Below are 22,709 nucleotides of genomic sequence, written 5' to 3' on the forward strand. Positions count from 1 at the left end.
AAAGTACAGGAAGTTTGTACAATGGAGCTTGGTGTCCTATATGTCCAAGGGTAACTATACATTGTAATTTGTTCTGAATAGTAGCTTGTGCTGTAGTTCTGCAGTATTAATTTTATGTTGTTGTTGCTGTTCTTTTTTATAATTATCTATTTTTCTCTTTTCCCCTCTCTTTTGAACAGGATGATGGTGTTCTCATTGAAAGCATGGATGGGTGCTTTGGACTGTGCAGAAAGAAGGACAAATGGCATAATTTAATTTAGGAACACCCAAACATGGAACACTCCTATTTGCAGAACAGGATGATGTTAACAATTTTGTCAACAGTTATGGCAAAGCTGGAGCAGACATGGAACAGGTCTGTACTTAAGATAATGCAATGCTCATACATTATGGCATAAATGTTAATTTGATAACTCTATGATTTTCCTTTTGGCCCTTTAAATTCAAGATTTTCTGTTTTTGTCCCTTTTTTTTCACAGAACTGCAGTAAGTTCCATGGTGGAGAGGTTCTTTCAGCTTTAAGATCAAAAGGCAAAAACAAACTCTTTGACGAGAAAGGTGTCTTTGGGCGAGTATGCAGACATGACTTTCCCAAAGGATTCCATAACATAAAGCATGGTGAAAGGTATAGAGTATGTAAATACATTTTACCTAATGTTGTGCTCAATCCTATATGTATTGTCTGTTAGAGAGTTACATGATAGAGCCATTATTATGAATTTGTCAAGCTGACAATTGGCACACTTGTATAATACAATAAAGGTGCATCCTATGATTCTTTACACTTTTAGCATCACCATTGTATAACTTTGTTATTAATTTGAATGTCATATTATAGGAAATATGTTCAATTTGTCTTAGTTTTGTGTAAAAAGATATAAAAGAAAAGATTGGTTATTGATTCACCTTTTCAACAATCTTTTCTCTCTACAGAATATCATATTCTGTTTATGAGCTTAAGAGGCTTAGAAGTCTTAATGAGAGCACCAGAAACAGAGTAATCATCATGTATGACATTGCTTGTCTATTAGCACACCATTTGAAGGTAACTAAATTTTTTGAACATGGATGTGCAGGAGGCTAAATGGTAATCTAAAGTGGTATTTAATTATGTGGAATTGTCCAAAGTATTTTCTATTAAATTTGGGATGAAATTAAAAAATATATTGGAACAGACTGGAATTATGTGAATTGTGGAAAGGAAATGAAGATGTAATCATCAGAGATATATACTGAATTTTGGGCAATTGGCTTAATCAAATAAAATGTCATTTTTGCAACTGACGTAATTCCATTGTCTGTTTCAACACTTCCTTTCATGGGTACTGGCTTGCTCCCAACATATGGGGGTTCCTAGTTCAGTGGGTAGAGCATTGCAATGACAATGTCATGGGCTCGAATCCCAGTGGGGCCAGATTCTTTTCTTCTTTGTGTTTGGTTAAATTCCTATATTGCTTACATTTAAATTGCATGAATATCTGTGAGGATCACATCTTAACTTCAGAATAGTTTATTACTACTGACACAATTTTCATTTACATGTACATGATTATATTTATTAGTGTTCATCTCAGGAAAGCCTCTTGGAAGGACTGCTGATGTTGCCATACCCATATTCCATTGCTATGGGCACAAGGCATCATGCCAGGTTAGTATATATCAGTTTAACAGTAAATGGCCTTGTGGCAATGTGAAGAAATGTATGGCAATACCTCAACATTGGTTAGATACAGTTGTAATCATACACATCCCATACTTACCTACCAATGGGTGAGCAGTGTGGAATCTGAAATCTGACATCAGTTTCTAAAATTGAAAGCAAATGATCTGCAAGGGTCAGCTAAGCAAGCAAGGTGAAATATTTAAGCACATGTACATGTTCCTTATAAAAGAGTGGCCACCCTACATAAGCCTATCAGCTTTGGAAATGACCACTAACCAGTGAGCCTTTACTCAAGGTTAATTTTACCTAGAATGAAAATTAAATTTTTAAGTATATATTAGCCTGCAGTGCAGGTGGTTTTGGTGGTTGTCATCTTTTGAGTGTTTGTTTTACTGGAAAGTTGGGGCAAAAATACAATGCGTGAGGAGGTCTCATGCTCCAACTCTCCACTGTTTTCCTAATTCAAGATGGTGCTTTGAACACTCAAGTTGGAAATATTCATTCACACTGCTAAAATCTGCCTGCACTGCAGGCTAGTACATGTATATGCTAAATATCTGATGCAAGGTCCATGCCATATCAATGATTTTATCTTCAATAATGGTTTTATCTTCAATGTGATTGTCTGTAGATCCAGTACAGTCCAAGAAGGATCAAGGGAACTGGATTGACAGATGGTGAAGGGGTGGAAAGGTTATGGTCCTTTCTGCGAAGGTTTTCCAGCTCTGTCACTAAAGAAATGAGTGCTCACAAAAGGACAGATGTTTCAACTGATGGGCGTCTTCACTATGCCCAACATTTGTATCACAAATTTGGTATGGTTAATTTTATTGAACACATAACATTTCTGTGGGTTTTGCTGAAAAGTAAAAGGGATATCAACTATTGACCAGTACTTTAGCTGGACAGCTTTATCTACCCTGTGTTTTCTGTCGTAGTTGCAATTCTTCATTTTTTCAATATGGACATGTGTAATGTATGTACAGATGTAACTCGAGGTTGAATAGTATTATAAGTACACATCAAACTGATTCCTTTTAATGTTTACAGGTGTTACTCTAAAAGCAAAGTTTGCAAGGGCAGAAACTCTTCTACAGGATGTCAGTGCAAAGCTTAAGGAACTCACTGAAAAACTTCCAGGTATACATTTTAAACCTTTGTTTTTTTTTACTCATTGCATTGAAAAACAGCACAATGACTTACATGCCTGCTATATGATTATTGCAAATTATACTTATATTTACCTGTGCTAGATTGTGATGATGATGTGATACAAGAGTGGCAAAAGGAAGAAGTTGAAGCACTGAAACCAAAAGAACACGGTAGTTTTATTCCTCAACATTTGTTAACAATCATTAGGGAGAACATTTCTTTTTTGTATTCACTAATATATTATTAATCTGTCACAGGATTAATACTGCAGTGGGACGAATCATATGTCAGCTTGCTCCTCATGTCTAAAAAACTCAGGTATATAGTGTGTGGAAGTACCACCTACCAAATTATTCATGATTTACATTAGCGAGTACCTGAGCTTTTCGAAAGCGATTAAACTTGTAAAAGGCGAAATTCCTACCTAACCAATCGTTGTAGTGGACTACGTGAAACTGATCCCTTAGTTGATTCATGGCATTACCTGATCCTTTGTGACCTCGGCTTAAATAGAGCTGTTTTGTAGAGCTTTCTTCGGTCAAACCCAGTCTGGTCAAGTCAGGTAAAAAACCAGTCAGCTCAGCGGTATTTAACAAATCCACTTTGGAGCCAACTTTGTCGTTGTTAGTCATTGTCTCGAGGATAGTCAACAGCCGTAATAGATTCCGGCCTTCCCGCAGCCAGCGAGTGCCCCCAGGAAAGCCTTTTCCCAGAAGAAGTTTATCGGGTTGTCCCCCGTCCGTCCGTTTATTTGTGAAGGCAAAAACCTGTTTTCACAATAATATAAATATAGTATTCGTACTCCCCTTTCTTTCCACCTTAGCAAATATAATTACTAAGTATTAAACTGAACATATTGTGTACGTATCTCCACCCATTTAAATTTTTTTTTCAGAAATGAATTGAGCTGTGTACAAGATGAAGATCAAGGGAAAGTAAAAGATGTTGAAAAGAAAATCAAACGGTAAGTCATAAATATGCAAATTCCTTCCTTGCAGCAACGACTGGAATAATCAGGTTCTGCAGACAGAGAATTAAGGGTGCCGAAATTAAAAACAAATAATAAATCTCTCTAACTTACATTTATTGTACATAGGAACGAGAAGGCCATAGTAGCCATGGAAAAGAAGCATCACATCAGAGAAAGATGGTCCGATCTGTCTCGTGTGTTTGTAACCGTTAAGTCACGTCCCTACGAGAAGAGAAAGAGCGAACTCTTGTTGAGTTTACATTGCATGGCATCCGAAAGATGTTTCTTGGTGGAATTGAAGCGAAAATATGCTGGTAATAAACTGAAGAAACTGCTATGTAAAATATTTAGTAGCATGTGTATTTTGGTGATCATGGTCTGCAGTAATTCCGTCGTTATGTTACTGCGTATGCCCGTTGTTTTTAACTGCGACTCTAGGCATTGTACTGGGATTATTTGAGAAGGGGTATGAGGGCTAAATTTTCCCAGTTCTCAAGTCTTACACATTTACATTTTTCCGTCTAATCCGTAAAACTGCCACTGAATTGCGTTTTTAGTTATTATGAACTTTTTAATTTTCAGATGGCCAAGCAATTGCTATAAAGCTCACAAAGTCGTCAAGTCCATTCACAAAACTTTGTCCGAAATAAATGGGTATCTTCCCAATGATGTACCCCAAATTCTTTATGACGATGCTAAGGATCCTAAGAGCAGCATTTACTCTGAAGTCCAAGAGGAAGGGGACACCGTTCCTGCTCTTGTTAGGAGGCAGATAATTGACCTTTTCTGCTCACACAACAGGTGTCAGGAAGAGCTTGAACTGTTGAAGGAGGAAATGAATCGCCTTGTCTCTTTTCTCCAAAACGAAATCAGGCTTATAGACGAATCAGTGGATGCGCATCTGCCTTACACTGATAACCCTCTTAATGCAGGAGTGATAGCTTGTCTTAAAAAGAAACGGATGATTCATTGTAATCACGTTTCCTCGCTGCTGCTTTTATGGGGTGGTATCTTGGATTCCCCTAGACCTATTGGTCATGCTGAGGTAGCAAAAACCTATGCTAATTTGAGTGGTATCGACTATCCTCTAGATGACGAGAAATCAGACGAATCAATGATGGAGGAAGTTGTGGACGATGAGGCCTCTGTGTTGGAACTGACATCAGACAGCGAATTATCTGATAATGAATAAAACTCATTTTGTCTCTGGCGCTTGCCAAAACCATACAGAAACAGCCTCTGTTTTGTTTATGTGCGCGCGCCAATAGCGGGTAAACTTCTCGGAAAACCCAACAAATATCAATACATTGTTTAGGATTATACTGACTGACCAATCATCACAATATGTTTTAATAAATTCTCACCGATGGCAAATTTCATCTCGGTGGTGATTTGTAGCAGTTTTTACGTTATTAGGATTATACGTAGCATGTGTAGACGGCGTATTTTATATGCTGATCGGTGCCGAAGCTCCCTCAACGGACACTCGTAAGTGGACAGCTGTACTTACCCACCTAGTCAAAACTCCGTTTTATTAGACTCCCATACAAACTCTGTATTCTGATATTAGTGAAAGTCATGTTTGTATGGATTGGAGTTCACTGGAGGTACAATTGTAGTCGTGGAACAGATGTCGGACCATAAGTCACCGTTATCAATTTTGAGAGGTCCACCATTGTCGAACAAAAACATTAGTCATCTTTGTCCATCTGTACCAAAAGGAATGATAGATAAATAGATATTAGCAAGTATGGGGTGGGTGCCTCGAATATCTTTATAAACTCCGTATTATAATTATCGCATATATAAGGCACTTTATAACTTAGGTTTGAATACTCTAGTTGATAAGCCAAATACTGAATTTGGTCGTTGTTCTTCTGTACATTGTCAATTCGGACCATCCTTACTGAACTGAGGTGACGCTTTTTGAGCGTTGCATGCTTAACCATCACCCGTCCAACAAAAATGGCCATGCAGATATACCCATGTACCACCTTTCATTCTTAGATGGCAATGGATCTCATTGTGTAACCTTACTATACAGTGCCTCTTATGAACGCAGTCACATTAACTGAGCATATATAGGTACATGCTCCTAACAAATCTGTCTTGAAAGTGTTTAGGCAATACATATCTTGGTGGCATCCATGAAATAGTGAATATGAGCCACATAATTTCAAATTTCTGTTATGTATGATATCAAGTAAAATATATCAGTAAACGTCCTTCGTGAGGCCATAACGAAATTGACACACCCGTAACGGAATTAGCACGTGCCGGAATTACTGAGAAAAAGTTATAAGTTGTAATTATTTCAGGCGATTTAACGGATTGTGTTGTTGAAATGGTAAACAGGCAGTCAGTGCTACTCTGCAAAAGTGTCCTGCATATTGTGCAGTGGTTTAACGCAGTCAATTGCTAACTCTAGATCTTCGCTTTATTCGTTAAGTTGTGTTGTACTGTCACTGTACATCAAGTAGCAAATGAACCCGCACAAGTCACACGCGACGTCGATCGTCGTCCAACCTCGATGATACTAGACTATTTCTTAAAATATCATTGTCCTGACGAAATTAATGCTAAGTAATAGTTTTATCGACTAGTTTCTTCCTAAAATTGTTCTCAAGGTCTTTTTTTTTGTCCTTTTCTAGACAGTCCAGTAGTCAGGTTTAGCACATGATTTCGTTATAGCATTAAACTACCGTATTCCTCATCAGTGTTTACAATTGTGTATACGGACGGATAGTTTTGAAGATTATTTTTGAAGGTGAATTCATGTTTCTGCCAAAAGATATCATAACAGCTATTTACTGTGGGTTGGCTAACCATGTGAAGTTTTTCTAAATTCTTTTAACGAAATTAGCACAATGAGTGCTGATGTCCTTACGCCATGATAATATGAAACTTCTCCATTACATCGAGGAGAAGCCATGTTTTTCCGTCGATCAAAGTACCAAACGTAGAAACATTTTGTCCAGGTAGGGTCGGGGGGGGGGGGGGGGGGAAGTTAAGGTGTGAGACGTGGGAGGCGGGATAAGGGGGAGGCGAGGAAAAAGAGACGGGATGGTGACGCACTGAGACACTGAGACACTGCGATTCATTTTTTTTTTAATCCATTGCAACTGGAAAAAAAAAAGCAAAACGTGTTGTGCGTGGCATATCTGTAAACTACATTTCCGAACTGAAAGATTCGGATCGAAGGCTGAGGAATGCTAGAGCAGTTTACCTCTAACATCAATGGACTGGGAACCAGACCCCCAGACAAGCCACAGGGAGCGAGGTCACGAACTTACGCTGCTCTTTGCGCCCTTTGAAATGTATTTCCATTTTGAAAACGGATACGACCCAAGCGATCTTGTTGTTCAAATTTGCCAAGAAAAGAAAGTGGCAAAGGATATTGGATTAACGCAAAGAAGCCACTTTCTCGGTTTAATGGAAAATCTTGTTTGCCATTTCCATGAGATCCGAAACGTGGAGTCGACAACCTCAATTCGTACAGGAATGTCAATGGGATTGATAAAGATGAAGATGTCCAACGAGGCCGAAAGTCATTTGAATGATCATAACCCGCCAAAGCCACCACAGCGGAAGAAACGACTGAGGAAAAAACTTTATAAATATCCCTGCAGTGTGAGTATGCAGCTTTCAATGTTATGCACTAGACGGGGTCAGGAGGAGGGGTCAAGCAAGGTTTGGGGATTTTGATATTTTCTGTCCAAATAATTTTCAAATATGCCACCCCAGTCTGGACACCGAAATTGGTAAAAAATATCAAAATCCCTACACTGGGGCAAGTGAGTGTGGTCATTTATAACGAAGTGCCAAACTTCCCCATGCACCCCGGGGACATTACCAAAAAATCAAATACCTACCTTGGGGACTGCTCTCATAGTCAAATTTCCATGGCTAGCCAGATACCCCTCTTCTTGGGCTTTATGTTGAAAGGTGCATTGAGAAAATGCCAAATAACTGAGAGAGGATGAGCTAAGCTTGCCATTGTATGAAGCATGAAATATAAAATTTTAGGTCAACTCCACTATCTGGTTCACAAAGTAATAGGCTCCTACATATAATCTACACCTATATAGAATGAATGTAGCACTATGATTTATAAATGTAAACAAAAGACACCCATCTTGGTACTCAAAAGGATTCAAACCCTGGAGGTGGTGGAGTCTGTACAGTGGTGTGAGAATGACATGATTAGAACTACCTTTAAGATGTTGATATTGGCCCATTCGTTCATATGATAAGAAAATACTTTTTAAAATTATTGGACAAAGGTGAGCAAAACAATGTGCAGATCAATTTACCAAAGTGAAAGGCAGACTAGCATGGGTAAGGCATGAGTAACTGATCTGCAAGACACTAATATATCATGACATTTTGTGATAATTAGTCCTATCATAATTTTATCCTGGTGCATTCTTGCATGTGTTTTATGATTGCATAACTGTTTCCCCTTCTTTTGGATCATTGGCTCCTTTGCAGCTAGTTAGCCTTCACATGACCCCCTTCTTAATGTTAAGAAACATAAAAGGCCTAATGTAAAGTCACTGAGTGGAGAGCGTGCCATTTTCTCCAGCCCCATGACTTCACATTTCCAAACAAATAATTTTAAATCTTTGAAGTTTAGAAACCTAATTAGTGATCATATAAAAGGACCTCTTGTTGCAGCGTTTAGATCACCCCTGATGATTTAAGCACTAGACAGGAGTGTAGAAACGTTGGGTCTATGAATCGTAACTTCTTCGGTTACATTCATTAAATCTGCAAACCAGAGTAGCGTCAAACTATGTCTGTTTAGAAACCTGTTAAGCATTATTCCTATATTCCAACCCAGCCTATTTTAATTTTCTTTTGACTAATTTTCACCTGCTCTTTCAGCCTAAGACAGTTTTTTAGAATTGTATCCCATATCTCACCACCCTTATCCAACCACCATCCAGTACAGTTGGCGCAGTTGGTGGAGTATAGGCTAGACTACAGTGCATGTGGGAAATTTCATGTTGGAAACCTAGGCTAAAAAACTCACCAGGGTATTCAAATAACTGAAAAAAATGTTCAACTTCTGCATATACTGGTTAGATGTTCTATTCTTTTCTGATAAGGGTGGGTCAAATGACTCTGAAAACTCTGGGAAACAATCTGCAGCATTGCTGGAATATTTATGAGCACAGCTGTGTATGGGCATCTGGAATGTTATTTGCACAAAACAATGTTACATATGAATAGATCATTCTTTGTAGAGAGATATTTGCAGGTCATATGCTGATGCTTGGCCTATCTAAATGATGATCTCAACTAGCTGTCATTTTGCAAATAACAAGCTAAGCAGTCATGATGATCCAAAATGAAATATTCACATATCTATTTTTCTATAATTTTATTTCCAGATTTGCCAGAAAGAATACAATAATCTTTCCAACCATTTGAAACATGCACATAAGCTGAGTAAGAGTGAAGTTGAGGAGCTAAAGAGTGAAAAGAATCAGGGAAAGGCCAAAGGAAATCAGGAAAATAGGTATTTTATTACATTTCTTATTGTTCAGTTCCGTTTTTCAGAGGATTGTGTTCATTGTAGTTACATAGATGAGTGTTTTCTCTACTGTACACAGCATTCTTGACTTTTTTCAATTCATGCTCATTTTGACACATTGCATTTTTCCTATATTTTCAGCAAAACCAAGAGGCCCATTAGATGTTGTCCACTACAGGGATGTACCTGGGTTGGACGACACTTTGATTACCACCTACCAAAAGTACACAATATTGACAAAGATTCTGAAAAGTACTTATCATTAGTACACAAAAATGGCAAAATGTAATGTTTCTGGTTTTCTTTGTACAATCAAGCTTCTACAAGTGGTCTTTGTTAGAAAGTATGACATGCATGTAGCCTATTGTAATAGGTAATAAAAGTGCTTTATACTGGATTTTGTATTCATTTTTAGACACACCACTTGGACCACTGAAAATGATCAACAAATTAGCAAACAAACTTCTAGGCTAATCATTATCTATAGTTTGATAATAGTAACAATTTAAGAACTACAATTTAGGATTCTCTGTATGTCAGCTGGCTATAAAATTAGCTTTCCAACAGGTTCTTAGAAAAGGTATATTAAATTGAAAAGTACATATTGTTAAATTTTAAATAATAGTGCTACTTCTTAAGGCAGCAAATATTGCATTGTTAAATACTTCAGGTATATTAAAATACTGGTCATCTGAAATTTCCATCCCCTGCAAAAAATATAATGGTCCATAGGGTCCATTTTTGATCAAGTTGGCAATAGTAACATAATCCTGATGATTGTTCAGTAATTTGTAGTTGGATTGGCCTTGTAAGTCAAACCAATACCCTTTTATCTTGTAAGTAAATGAAGCTTTGACTAGTTTTGATGGATTCTGGATAGTGTAGAAAAGCCAGAATTTCTCATCTTCTGACTCAGTAAACACTGGGACAATAAGCCCTTGTGCTTCTGTGGAGTGTTGAATATTAGCACCAACAGCAAGCCATGCATCATCTTCAAAATAAAAACTATATTCATTTAATCTTAGTCTCTCTTCCTGGTCAAGTCTCAACTCCACAACCTCCACATCTTGTTCTTTAATCTTGTCAGACAGTCTAACTACCCTTTCTGCACATTGTCTGTCCACTATCCTGGACAGAAGAGTGACTACTGTTTCAGGTTGAGTTGGAGAGGGAATAAAATCCCTGTTGCTTTGCAAGTTTACATTTGCATTACTGGTAATCACAAATTTAATTTCGCTTTTTTTCTCCATTATGGCCTGGAGTTGTTTCGTGCCATAATGGAAGGGTTTCTTAAAGAAAATGCCATCTGGGAGATTTTCTACTGTAAAACCCCCACGTAGATATGGCACCCTGCTGCCTGGTTTCTTTATTGCTTCACCTATTGTGCAAGAGAAAGAGAAACATTGATTGGTAATGATAATAGCACTGAGTGGAGTACAATTCAGGAAGTAATTGGGCAAGTAATGAGCCTGATTAGCCCTGAAATGTATGACAGTAAGTCTTATTGACCATTTCCACATGTCCCATATGACACCTTCTTTGCCAAAATGTGAGACACAAGGTAAGAATAAGTAATTCGATTTCATTAGCTAGTGGCATTTTCTACTGGATTTTTATTGGCTGCATAACTGTCAGATTTGACCTGTCCAGTTAAAAGCAGCTGTAATCACACAGGCCAAATTGGACAGTTTTCTTATTACAGTATTCAGATTAAGGATCAAATATTCGCTGTTTAGAACCAATCAGGTTTGAGGATTTTGTTATAGACATCATCAGCTTTGTTGTTATTATCATAGCTAATAATAATAATGATGATGATGATGACGATGATGATGACAACAATTACATGTTAACATCTGTACTATAGTAACTTACTGTATTTGGAATTGAATAGCTGTTGTACATCTTTGTATGTGTACCTCTCATTGGTGCAAGCTAAATAAATAAATACAGAGGTACTATGTAGTTTCAGGTCTATTTTGATGATGTATTCACCTTATTTACAATCATGAATAATCTCTTCAATTGGATGACACACTTAATAGTATAAGCTATATAAACATCTGCTAATACAGTTGCATGCCAACAAATCAATAGAACACTTTCAATGTTTATAATATTACTAATTCAAAGTAATAATATATACCAAAGTGGTCTCGGAATTTGATGTTGATGTCAGGATTTAGGCATAAGAAAGAGAAACCTGCACTTGATCCAAAGTTGTACACTTGGCCTGAAGTGTCTTGAAAAATCAGAGAAGATTCACAGCCCAAGTCTTCTAGAAACATGATCTGAAGCAGATGAAAAAGTAAAATGTGGCACGAGGATTACTCAAAAGTACACAAACATCTGCATGTTGCATTAATTCCCACAGAGTACGATAATTAGAAATTACTCATCCACTTTTAATAAAGTTGTAAGTTATTCTGAATTTGCATGGTTTATGCTACCTAATTGGAATTTAGCTTGGCTGGAGATTATTTCATAAAGTGATTGAAACCTTTACCTCATTTAGAAGATTTTTCCTGTGAACTGATATCAACTTAGATTTTTGAGCCTCACTAAGCTCTGAAACATCAGGGGCCTTTAAACTTTCTGGTTTTCCTTTGAACGCATCTTTTTCTGCAGATGTCATGTCACGCCATTTCTTGGCAGCTTCTTCGTTCTTTTGAGCCAAGGACAATTTCTTGCACTCATCTAGCAAAAAAAAATTAAAGCTTTCATTTCCACTGAATATCAATTCAATTGCTGGTTTTCACGTGACGTCACTAAATTTCAGACTTCAGAACTATTGATCCTCCTGAGATTTTACTTTCATGATGTATTAGAGCAGCTAAAAACTAATATTCAGACAAATTTTCACTCCAAATGGGTTCTTGGTTTAGTGATAGACTACTCTTGAATTTCTAAGCTTTTGCGTGACGTGACCTTTACATGACGAGCGAGAGAGCTGTTATGTTGGTTTAAAAGGTGACTTATTTAGGGAAATTCAGCTATCTGAACAGTTCTTGTATTAGAATAAAGTATTATTGTTACGTTTATGAGTTCTTAGAGAGATAAATTCACGCTTTTGTAGCAAAACTCAGTGACAGATGTTTCTGCTGGTCTCCGGCCGCCATGTTGGTGCCCATCTAGGTGGGCACCAGCATGGCGGCTACATACAAATCTCTATAAATTTGGGAAAAACCTTTCTCCTCATATCTTCCGTAAGAAAAATTGCTGTGACCTGAATCTTGGCGAGAGTCTTTACATATCTAGCTTCTTTCTATTTCCAGATTCTAGACTAAATCGATTGAACAGTTTTTATTTTTTATTTTGATCTATTTTGAATGGCGTGACACTGAAAACCAGCAATTGGTTTGATTACTATAATGTCACTGCATGATTTTTAGTTTCCTCGGCAATCAAAGATATTGCATCAACTAAAAATGAAAATAAATTAATCAACAACTCTATTATGGTGTCAAAGGTTAAAAGTAGCTGAGGATGAAAACCCTTTTGGGTTGCAATATAGAGCTCTGTCAGACCCCCACCCCTGCAAGTACCCCCTGGGGTTTAGACACAGTTTAACAAGACCACTGTCCATTATTGATTTAAATCTGGTATTGTGGCACCAATGAAAATAAAATAAATGTCCAGCAGGCACAGTTAGCAGAGAAAACCACAATATTCATTTCTTAGAAATAATAGACTAGTAGAGGTTTATTAATGATACCCATAGGCTTGTTGCAACCTTTGGACTTTGAAAATTTTTTAAACTGGGGGGGAGGGGGGGGGGTTTGCACACCCATGCCCCAGGACTGTACACCTCTAATGTTACCCTATATTTTAGCCATGGTCTATAATAGTTATAATGCATGTAAATAATCTGTCCTTAGTGTTTGAAAACATTATCAGGGTTCTCACCTGACTTGAAATACTCTGAACAGAACATGTTGTAGGAGTGTGAGCCACGTGAACCAGTTGGGATCTTAATTGGCTTTGGAGCTGCTTGTACTCCAGAATTTATCTTTTCCTTTTGTCTGGCATTTCCAATCCATTTCTACATAAATGTACCACATTAAAATAAAGTATTTCAAAATGCCTTAAGCTACAATAGAAACCCTTCCCTTTTTGCTCTCTTTCACTGGCTGGCCCTATAGAGGCCCAGCCAGGGTAAATTCCTACAGGGGACATGGCCCAAAAAGTAGCTGTGGCATATATATGAAAGTATGAAAAAATTAAGATCTTGTTCACCAAAATTCCGACAAAAACAACAAGGTGGAAAAATAAAGACAAAATAATGACACCGTAGGTTTTTAAATTCAGACAAGCAACACAGGGAACCCCCTGGCAGGGCCTGACCCTATAATACCCATGCAAGCTGCTCACAGAAACTCTGAGCTTGTATACAGAGCAAATTTTCAATCCAGTACAGAATGATTGGCTGGCAACAAATCAATAAAGGTAGATCTTCTTGGTATGTACATGTATTTCGAATGGATGATGTGATTATAACATTTAACAGCTCTAGATTGAGGATACCTAAACTTCGAACCAGGATTCGATCGTTAGCTATGGGTTACCTATTATTAACACTTTGGTTAGCCTACTTTTCAGCTCCAATTAGTCAAACTTGTACTCTGGTTAGCCTCAGAGCACTCAGGTTGGCCTAACTAGCTCTTCTGTTGGCCTACGGAGAACTCGGGTTAGCCCACTTTTAACTAAGGTTGCTTGCGGTTAGCTCTCAATATTTGTAATGGTAACACAATATATATTCTTAAATTTATAATAACGGATGAGTAAACACATATCTTCTTTTACCGGCATATTCTTGATCATTGATTATACTGCACACTGCAAGCGTATTTTCGAGCATAAAACTGCATAAAGCATTTATTTTCACACAAAAAAGTAAGCCTACTTTAATTAACGAGGGAAATAATTACCACAAGGCCTCATTATGAATAGTACAATCGTACAGTTAACTTCCTTGACCTCGGTATATGACGAATGAAATTCTGTTTAAGAATCAATCCTTTAAAAAGATTCGTTTATGCAGCACACATAGTAAGGGAATTAATTCTATAGGACAATATACCGCTACATCATTTATGATCGCTATTATTATTCAACGAGATGCAAATAAGTGGCGGGGTATTCCACATACATGAAACATGGTAGTGTTTCAGTCCAACTAAAAAATATCTTACCTTTACTTGATCAATAGTCAGCCCAGTTTCCTCGGCTGCCACTCCAATTTTTTCCGTATTATCAGAACCGCATGTTTTCATGCCGCCGTCATAATATTCTTGTAGTTTTGACCTTTGTACATCGCTTACTTTATTATATGTTCTTTTGCGAGCTCTACTTGTATCCTTGTCGGTCATAGTAACGAAGAAGCGCCAAAAGTACACGACAAAGCCGATAATACCTGAACTTCCAAACCAAGAAAAGCTAGCGAGTTCGTAACTATTCCAATCGGTAAAGGATTTCCCCCCTACGCATCCGAAGTGAAGGGAGTTGATTGGTCGAAATGTTTATGCATATTTAATAAGCTACTGGAAAGACTTAGATGATCACTTGAGACGGCTTGAACCCAATGATCTAAATTTAGATTATATGGGTGTTAGCCATTTAGATTGTGTAAGTAGGGTGGGCAAAGAACACCGGACTTTTGATTGCAACAACAAAATTTTAGGCTGGGATCACTTTTTTACTTTTACTTTCAGTAGACGACACTGGAACGACAAATTTCATATCGCTCAGTGACTCATTCTTGAAAATAGAAGTGGTTCTATCAACAAGAGTTGGAGGTTTCGTTTGCCAGATTTCTCCAATAGGCATCTCTTTGGTCTGCTCCCAGTATCTTTAAGGGTCTTATCTCACTCAATGTGACAACAATTTGAGGCAACAGTTAAAAGACAACTATTTTTTCTCTCCGATCAAAGAGAAAGAGAAAACTGCAAAGTCATGTTTAATGTAAAGATGCGGTTGATATCCTTCAACCGAGTAACCGCCCCAAACAACTGGCAATTTGTATTCTGAAGATTTGTTTTGTTCATTTTGTCTTTTCCTACAACTTAACAATGTCTGACCCGTCTGGACAATTTAACACTGTCTTCAATAACCTTTCTTTTCTTTCAGTCCATCACTCTTACAACTTCAAAAGGCAAGCAATATTTCTGCACGGTTTTCTTTTCTTTTCTAATATGGTGGTTTATGAATACCTCCAACCCTATGCACAAGCGCAGGGAACAAAACTTGAATCATCCTACATATCTCATTTCAATAGAAAAGGGATGTCACCGGACAGTTGCATCGGCAATGAGTCATACGCGTTACACAAAACTTAAATTCTCAGAATTTTCGCGGTGATTATCAGTCTAGTTTCGAAATAACTCGCGAAAGACATTGCTCATCGACAGTCATGTCCTACAGAGTGAAATGACAAGAGTCATCTTTGTGCATCTCGTGTCACCCAAAAATGGTGCAAAAAGTGCTGACAGCAGCTTTTTGTAATTTTGGAATGAATGGGAAATTCTCAAGGAAGACTCCGTCTTAAAAGTCCAAAGAGATCTTCATTTCGCTTTGTCAGATAATGAAGAGGCCAAGAGGGATAGGATTTCTCCCTTCCGTGTCTTCAAATTGAGGAAAACCCCCGTTTTTGTCTCTTCTCGGTGTGTAAACTTTAATGTAAAGCTAATTAATTTAACTCATGCTACCGCTAAATGAATATGATAACAGGCTCACACAGATCACGAAACACATCATGAGCATTCATAGCTTAAACGTTTGGTACTTCAGTGACGATCTCAACGGCTTCTCTTGGGTAAACTGGATCAAAAATTGGAAAATTCGAAATTGACAAACTATTCAGGAGGCAAAATCCAACTGAATTAGCATGACTTATGGCATGTTGATCATTTCACAAAAAGAGAGTTTTGCGCATTATTTTCTTCTTTCAGCTCTTTTTCGCCATCTTGCTACAACAATTCACATAGAGAATTCGCAATTCACATAGACCTGTAGACAATTCTCATAGAAAAGATTTTTGTTAGAAAGCTGAAGATGGGTGGGCAACTTCACTTTCTGGTGGAAAGGGTGTCGAGTTTTGGGAGGGAAAGAATAGTTGAAAATTCGGGAAAAGTGAACCCACGGTCACGATTATTGATAGCAAATAATAGCAGTCAGATAACGTATAGGTGTGATTTTACAGGCTATCAGCCCTCAAAGTGACTTGATTTTTATCACATGTTTAAAACAGAAGAAAAAACAAAGAAAAGCGCAATTTCCAAAGTTCATATGACGTGCGATAATTGATGAAAACGTTTTACAATTTTCCCCAGCGTTATTAAATCTTGCGCGTGGATTCTTGATATTCGAGAGAATTTCATTTTTAGCCGCCTTGTTTTTATTCTTTTGTGCCTTTCCTTTTTCTATGGTCATGCTATAAATTAATACAGCTAATTTTTGCCCCATATACATCAATTCGAAAGCCATTGAACATAGCTTACTCCAGGCGTTCAATAAATAAAACGGTGCGCGATACTAGACAGCGACATAGTAAAGGAAGAGTTAAAACACGAGCGAGGCTTGGGTCGGGCGCCGTTATGACCCAAGCCTCCCTCGCCTTTTCACTCCTCCGCTACTGGCTCAACGTTTGCTATTTCGCTATCTTTTTTTTCTGACTGATCACAGGTTTCTGTGGACAGTAATAGGCTTTAAACCCTCATCAATCGCTTAAGTTTCGCTGTAATTTACTAGGAGGGGGGGGAGTCTCCACCTAATTTCCACCTATGCTTATAGCTTCGACTAAACATGAAAGCTGGAAATTGGGGTTGACTGCTACTCTCCACTGAGGGCATGAAATCAACCTTTGCTCCTCTGGATTTAAGAGACATTTCTCCCTACCAAGATTGGCTTGTTGGTTGTAAATTAAATACTGTCAGCTCTACCTGACTAAGACCAAATGGCTTTCTTTTTATTTTTTTTGTCTAATTATTTTCTCTCCTCGATTTCGTTTGACTCGAATCGGGTCACTCTAGAAAAGAGGGATTGAGCTCACAATTTAAAAATCGTTGTTCGGGACAAACAAATTTCTTTCTATGAGAGTTGGGGGATTTGTCTGCCATTTTTCTCTAGTAGTCATCGCCATGGTGTGGTCTAAGTTTTATTCAAATTCTTCATTTGACGAAGTGGATGAAACACATCCTCATCGAGTCCAAAATTTGTGCCGTAGGTTGATAGAACGTTGGTATCGATCTGAATGCGGTACTACTCTGAGTTTTGGACACTAACGATCTTGGCGTGGCTAATTGACACATACGACCTCGATCTAATTTTGAATTGCAATGTGAAAACCACTTGTGTGAATTCATGTCACTCATCATTAGTATGAGAAAAAAAAGCTTGACCATTTTAAACTAGGCGAAATATTGTTAACGATTTCTCTAACACTCGGTTGAATTCTTTTATTTTCTGGCTTGAACTCCTAGTAAAATTTTCTTCTTTCGGGGACTAGTCCAGTCTTGACCTTACTGAATGGGCTGTGTTCGTTTCTGTTGACATAAAATTTTATTCCTTCGCATTATCCTACCTTCTAGATTTCTCATTTCTCCACCATAGTTGCCGACGTATCTTCACAGTTTTCTACGTGACAACGATGAAACATGATCGTTTTGGCCGCACTCTGATTGGAGACACTTTTTGGCCGCCAAATCGTAGTTTCAATACGCAAAAAATGGTCAGATTGCTAACGGTTAGAATATTGGCTATTTTACGACTAACAGATAACCGCATAATGACATACTGGAGATAGGAAAAATTTTTACGGTCAACTTATTAACGACAAACACTTAAAATATATCTCTTTTTACCACTATTGGCTGAGTTTTTAGGCCGTTTTACGGCGAACGGTTGACCCCACTGAGACCCTCACATAAGCCTGAAAATAATGAGTAGTGACGGAGAATTGTGGGCTTAAACGTTCAGACTGTGATGTGAATAACAGGTGGGTGAGGAGAACATCACAGTGAAATGCCTGAAATGCGCCCGGTTTCATTGCAGCTCCCGTCTTACTCTTCATCAGTGCTTGCTAATTTTCAACCAGTACACACCTCTTGTGATTTTTGGGTCCGAAAACTGACTAGATGCTGACAACACATCCTTCTGTTACTAATTAACCCCTTCACTCCCAAGATCTCGATATCTTTTTTTCTTCCCCGTTAGCGATACCAGTTTCTTTAAATTTCGCCCAAAATAATGAAACGTAAATTGCACTCCACGGCACTCCACTGATGTTTGCCCATATCCGCGTACCATGACGGAGGGCCCGTGATGAGCGACTTTACCTCGTATTCTTTATTTGCCTCCAAAATAACAGGATGATCGAACAACACTTCAAAGCCGTAATAAGTATGGGTATCGCTTTTTTCTGAAGTATAATTTCCAGCTCGACTCACAAGCGAAGTGTGGTTCATGAGATCAACAATGTCTGTCTAAACTGTATACTCGCCGCCTTCAGAACCAAAATGTTCTACTCCGTGCAACTCGATAGGCTTGTTGACGGAGAGAAGAATACAGTCAAGGCTGATGCCACTGTAACACCAGCCTTTGGCGAACTCGTTAAACCTCGTTGACATCGTTGCTTGTAGGAAATACCTCTTCGGGTTTGTACGAACGGTAAAGGATTATTCAAAACAGTGGGGGTGGCTGGAAAACTTTGGTAGAGTCAAAATAAAATTAGTTTGATCCCCACCCCCACCCCCTCCCCCCGTAAAGCTCTGCATTATTCTGATGATACCCCTTATTGGCATCCAATTTTCTAAAGTCCCCTCTCTATACTCTATTGGCGACGACAGATTCCCCCCTCCATTCTCCCTGAAAATCTTGTGATCCTCTAAATCCTGCAACCCCTTCCCCCCCTCCCCCCGTAAAGTTCTGTATTATTCTGCTGATACCCCTTATTGGCAGTCAATTCTCTATAGTCCCCTCTTTATACTTTATTGGCGACGACAGATTCCCCCCTCCGTTCTCCTTGAAAATCTTGTGATCCCCAAAATCCTGCAACCAACCCCCCCCCCTCCCCACTCCAAAGGCTCTGTATTATTCTAATGATATCCCTAATTGGCAGTCAATTTTCTATAGTCCCCTCTTTATACTCTGTTAGCGACGACAGATCCCCCCTCCATTCTCCCTGAAAATCTTGTGATCCCCTAAATCTTGCGACCACTTCCCCCCCCCCCCCCCTTCCCCCCTCAAGGTGAGAATACTGACTGGTCTCAAAGTAAAGCTTTTATTTACCAGGGGAATTCTCCATCTAATTTCTGGCTGACAATACAACAAACTGTTCGAAGGTTTATTTTTATTTCAGAAAGTCATTATTGTTTAATGTTACAACTTAAGTAATAGGTGAAACATTCCAAAAGCATTCCAATATTCCGTCGTAGCACTTAATTCACTTCTGAACACTTACAAGGTCGCAACGAATAAAAGTACGGTACGTATTCAATAATTTTTAACTTCATCAACTATTAGCAGCAAAAACAATCCAAAACTAATTTCCAATTATTTATGCCTGACAAGTACTAAATATGAAAGCTGGAAATTGGCCACTCGTTTCCGAAGTCCCATTGGCACTCTCCGCTGACTTCATGAAATTGACCAGCACTCCTTTCGATTCAAAAGACGTTACTCCCTCTTCTCCATGCCATGATAAAGGACCCTTGATAAGCGACACAAGCCTATAGCTTTCATGAGCATCCAAACGAATAGGCGGATCAAACATTACATCGAAGCCATAATAATTATTAGTCTCTTCCTTCACGGAAGAGTATGTTCCTGATTCCTTTCCGAGACAAGAATTGTGGGCTGAAACTTTAACTTTGGTTGAAACAGTATACTTGCCACCGTCTGAGCCAAAATACTGAACACCATGTAGCAAGATTGGCTTGTTTGTTGTAAATTCAATACTGTCAGCTCCACCCGAGTATGACCAAATTCCCCTTTTATGAGCTGGCGGAAAGACCTTTGGAAATCGATTAAATCGGAACAAAAGGCTCCTTGCGGTATCCTTAAATAACAAAGGATATTTTAAAACGCCGCTGTAATGTTTCATCATGTTTCCAACCTCATGAAAAGTGAGAATATCAGAATCAAATACAACTGACATAAAATCCTTCATGAGTATCAATGGAAATCGTATTGCTTTAACAATGTCCTCCCCAAGAATTCGTCTCTTTGTCTTTCCATCAGGAGTAAATCCTTGCCTTTGGACTTCTGCTGTGGCCCAGCGATCGACTGCCTTAAACAGTTCTAGTTCCGCTACGCTCAACTCCTCTCGCTTCACAACAGATTCAACAATAGATCGCTCAACTGTAATAAATCCATCTGAAGTCACAGCTTCTTCTGTCTGCTTTTCAATCACTTCCCAGCATCGATCTTCCAAATCTTTATCTTCATATTTCTGAGCGTGCGGCAGAATGAAAAACACATTTGATGCTTTCAGGTTGTCTCGAAGACATTCTACGCATTTCTCGGCGAGCGAAGACACCATGTATTTGTTCGCCAAGTACAGTACTTGCATCACATCACTTCCGCTTAAATTTACTTTGTCGGTGTACAAGAAACGAAACAACTCCAACAGACTCTCATAATCACAGTCAGGCAGTTCAATAGAGTCTTTAGTCTCCGCCATTTGACCATAGAACATGGCAAAGAACACGGGACTACTGATTGCGAGCACAAACTTGTGAGCTGGGATCACCTTCTTACTTTCACTTTCACCAATCGACATAGGAACGACAAACTTCACATCGCTCAATATCTCGCTGTTGAAAATGAACGCAGTTCTTTCGACGAGAGTTGGAAGCTTCGTCTGCCAATTATCTTCAGCTGCCATTGCTAGGTTTTTCTCTCAGTTCTTTTCACAAATCAAACTCTATTGAATACTATGAACCTTTGCCGTCAAGGGTACTGGTTGACGTGACACATTTGTTCCTCAAGTCACGCGTGAGAGTTAATTCCTCGTTTCCAGGTTGTGCACGTCTCTGCTCATGAAGTTACGATAACCGAACGGTTTCATTTAACCTGATATATTACAAGGGTTTGAATAATATTGCCGTTTGATCAATCTGAAAATTCTATCGAAATAATAAATATAGCAGGTTTACTGACGTATTACGCATCTATCTTTTTGCATCCATAATCGGTCCTTAATGCTGAAGAGAGTTACTACTTCACGGGCGAGGAGCGGGGGAAGAAAAAATGATCGAAATACAAATGGTCAGCGGGGAAACAACCTTAATACGTCATATAAAGACATATCAGTTGTAGTTGTAGAAAACAATAGTGTTTGTAAAGCCAAAATGTTACCAGTATACTTTGCTAAATAAAATGTTAAGCAATTCTTCAAAAGTATTGATTGTACATATATCTTTTACTGCTGTAATAAACAATGGAGGCATCGGAAAAGGCACCAGTGGCATTCGGAAAAGCACCAAGAAGGATCATATTTACGTTTTGTAACTTGCAGAAAACAATCGTCTTGTAAAGTCAAAATGTTAACAAGTTATACTTCAGTACTTAGAAAGTTGAGCAATTTTCCAAACGCTTTGACTGGAACGAAATTTTTGCTGCTATATTAGCGAACGGAGGCATCGGGAAAGGCATTAAGAAGAATGATATTTACGATATGTAACTTATTGTATAACGAAAAATAAGTATCTTGCCTTGTTTGAGGCGTTAATCACAGTTGGCTTGCTTTTCACTTGAATTTTGCAATATCGACTTTCGATTCCGGAAAAATGAAAAGCTAAGCAACTCTTTTATTGTTTATTATGTAAATTCAGTCGCCTCATTTCACGTGGAAAAAGGCAAGTAAGAAAACACTGAGCTTCGAGAAACAGCCAAGTTAAGGCTAATGTGTTAACCATGCTTAAATATTTATAATCAAGGCTACTCGTTTAGGAGACCTTTGTCCAAAAGATCCAGACGTTAAAAAATAATTCTGTTTTCCGTTCGAAGTGTTTTTTTTTTCCTATTCAATTTAACAAATGCACTCAGAATGAAAACTTAAGGTCCGAACCGAACCGCAGTTTACCACTGTACAAAATTCTACTATACATTAACTACTAATAAAAACCACAACAATATTAATAATTAACAATAACTAACTCTCGCCCTATTTATTTATTTTAGCCTTGGAAACCCTCCTTACCGCTATCAAACAGACTCGAGATATAAAAGGTATAGTAGTAGAAAACAAAGAAATCAAATGTATCACTTTCGCCGATGACTTAACAAACTTTTTACGCGATAAGGAATCTTTTGACTCTCTTAGTTCCTTATTGAACACATATGGTGAATGTTCAGGGCTTAAACTAAATAAGGACAAAAAAGAAGCC

General features: G+C 38.2%; 4 protein-coding genes and 1 pseudogene across 5 annotated transcripts in view; 2 read left to right on the plus strand and 3 right to left on the minus strand.

The window, feature by feature from the left end:
* The window catches only part of LOC149039193 (BTB/POZ domain-containing protein 6-like), a 39,185-nt pseudogene that overhangs the window by 8,374 nt on the left and 8,102 nt on the right, over positions 1 to 22,709 (minus strand). The gene's annotated exons all lie outside the window — the stretch shown is intronic.
* Positions 276 to 1,114, plus strand: LOC149039196 (uncharacterized). The gene is made up of 3 exons (XM_089186011.1): positions 276 to 355; positions 480 to 625; positions 934 to 1,114. The coding sequence occupies exons 1-3, from the start codon at positions 347 to 349 to the stop codon at positions 1,082 to 1,084; spliced, it is 306 nt and encodes a 101-aa protein (XP_089042137.1). The 5' UTR covers positions 276 to 346; the 3' UTR covers positions 1,085 to 1,114.
* LOC149039197 (uncharacterized) lies at positions 1,344 to 4,977 on the plus strand. The gene is made up of 10 exons (XM_089185774.1): positions 1,344 to 1,365; positions 1,563 to 1,648; positions 2,295 to 2,478; positions 2,714 to 2,803; positions 2,917 to 2,985; positions 3,073 to 3,133; positions 3,711 to 3,779; positions 3,912 to 4,099; positions 4,368 to 4,401; positions 4,587 to 4,977. Exons 1-10 carry the CDS (start codon positions 1,344 to 1,346, stop codon positions 4,975 to 4,977), a joined length of 1,194 nt encoding a protein of 397 aa, XP_089041900.1.
* LOC149039198 (uncharacterized) lies at positions 9,863 to 14,809 on the minus strand. The gene is made up of 5 exons (XM_089185997.1): positions 14,517 to 14,809; positions 13,231 to 13,366; positions 11,831 to 12,021; positions 11,471 to 11,615; positions 9,863 to 10,702 (listed from the first exon to the last, which is right to left on the minus strand). Exons 1-5 carry the CDS (start codon positions 14,691 to 14,693, stop codon positions 9,939 to 9,941), a joined length of 1,413 nt encoding a protein of 470 aa, XP_089042123.1. The 5' UTR covers positions 14,694 to 14,809; the 3' UTR covers positions 9,863 to 9,938.
* On the minus strand, positions 19,650 to 21,535 carry LOC149039199 (BTB/POZ domain-containing protein 6-like). Its single transcript, XM_089185998.1, has one exon. The coding sequence runs from the start codon at positions 21,203 to 21,205 to the stop codon at positions 19,877 to 19,879; it is 1,329 nt and encodes a 442-aa protein (XP_089042124.1). The 5' UTR covers positions 21,206 to 21,535; the 3' UTR covers positions 19,650 to 19,876.

Source organism: Pocillopora damicornis, chromosome 10 (genome assembly GCF_964200805.1).
Source record: "Pocillopora damicornis chromosome 10, jaPocDami1.2, whole genome shotgun sequence".
Classification (NCBI taxonomy): Eukaryota; Metazoa; Cnidaria; class Anthozoa; order Scleractinia; family Pocilloporidae; genus Pocillopora; species Pocillopora damicornis.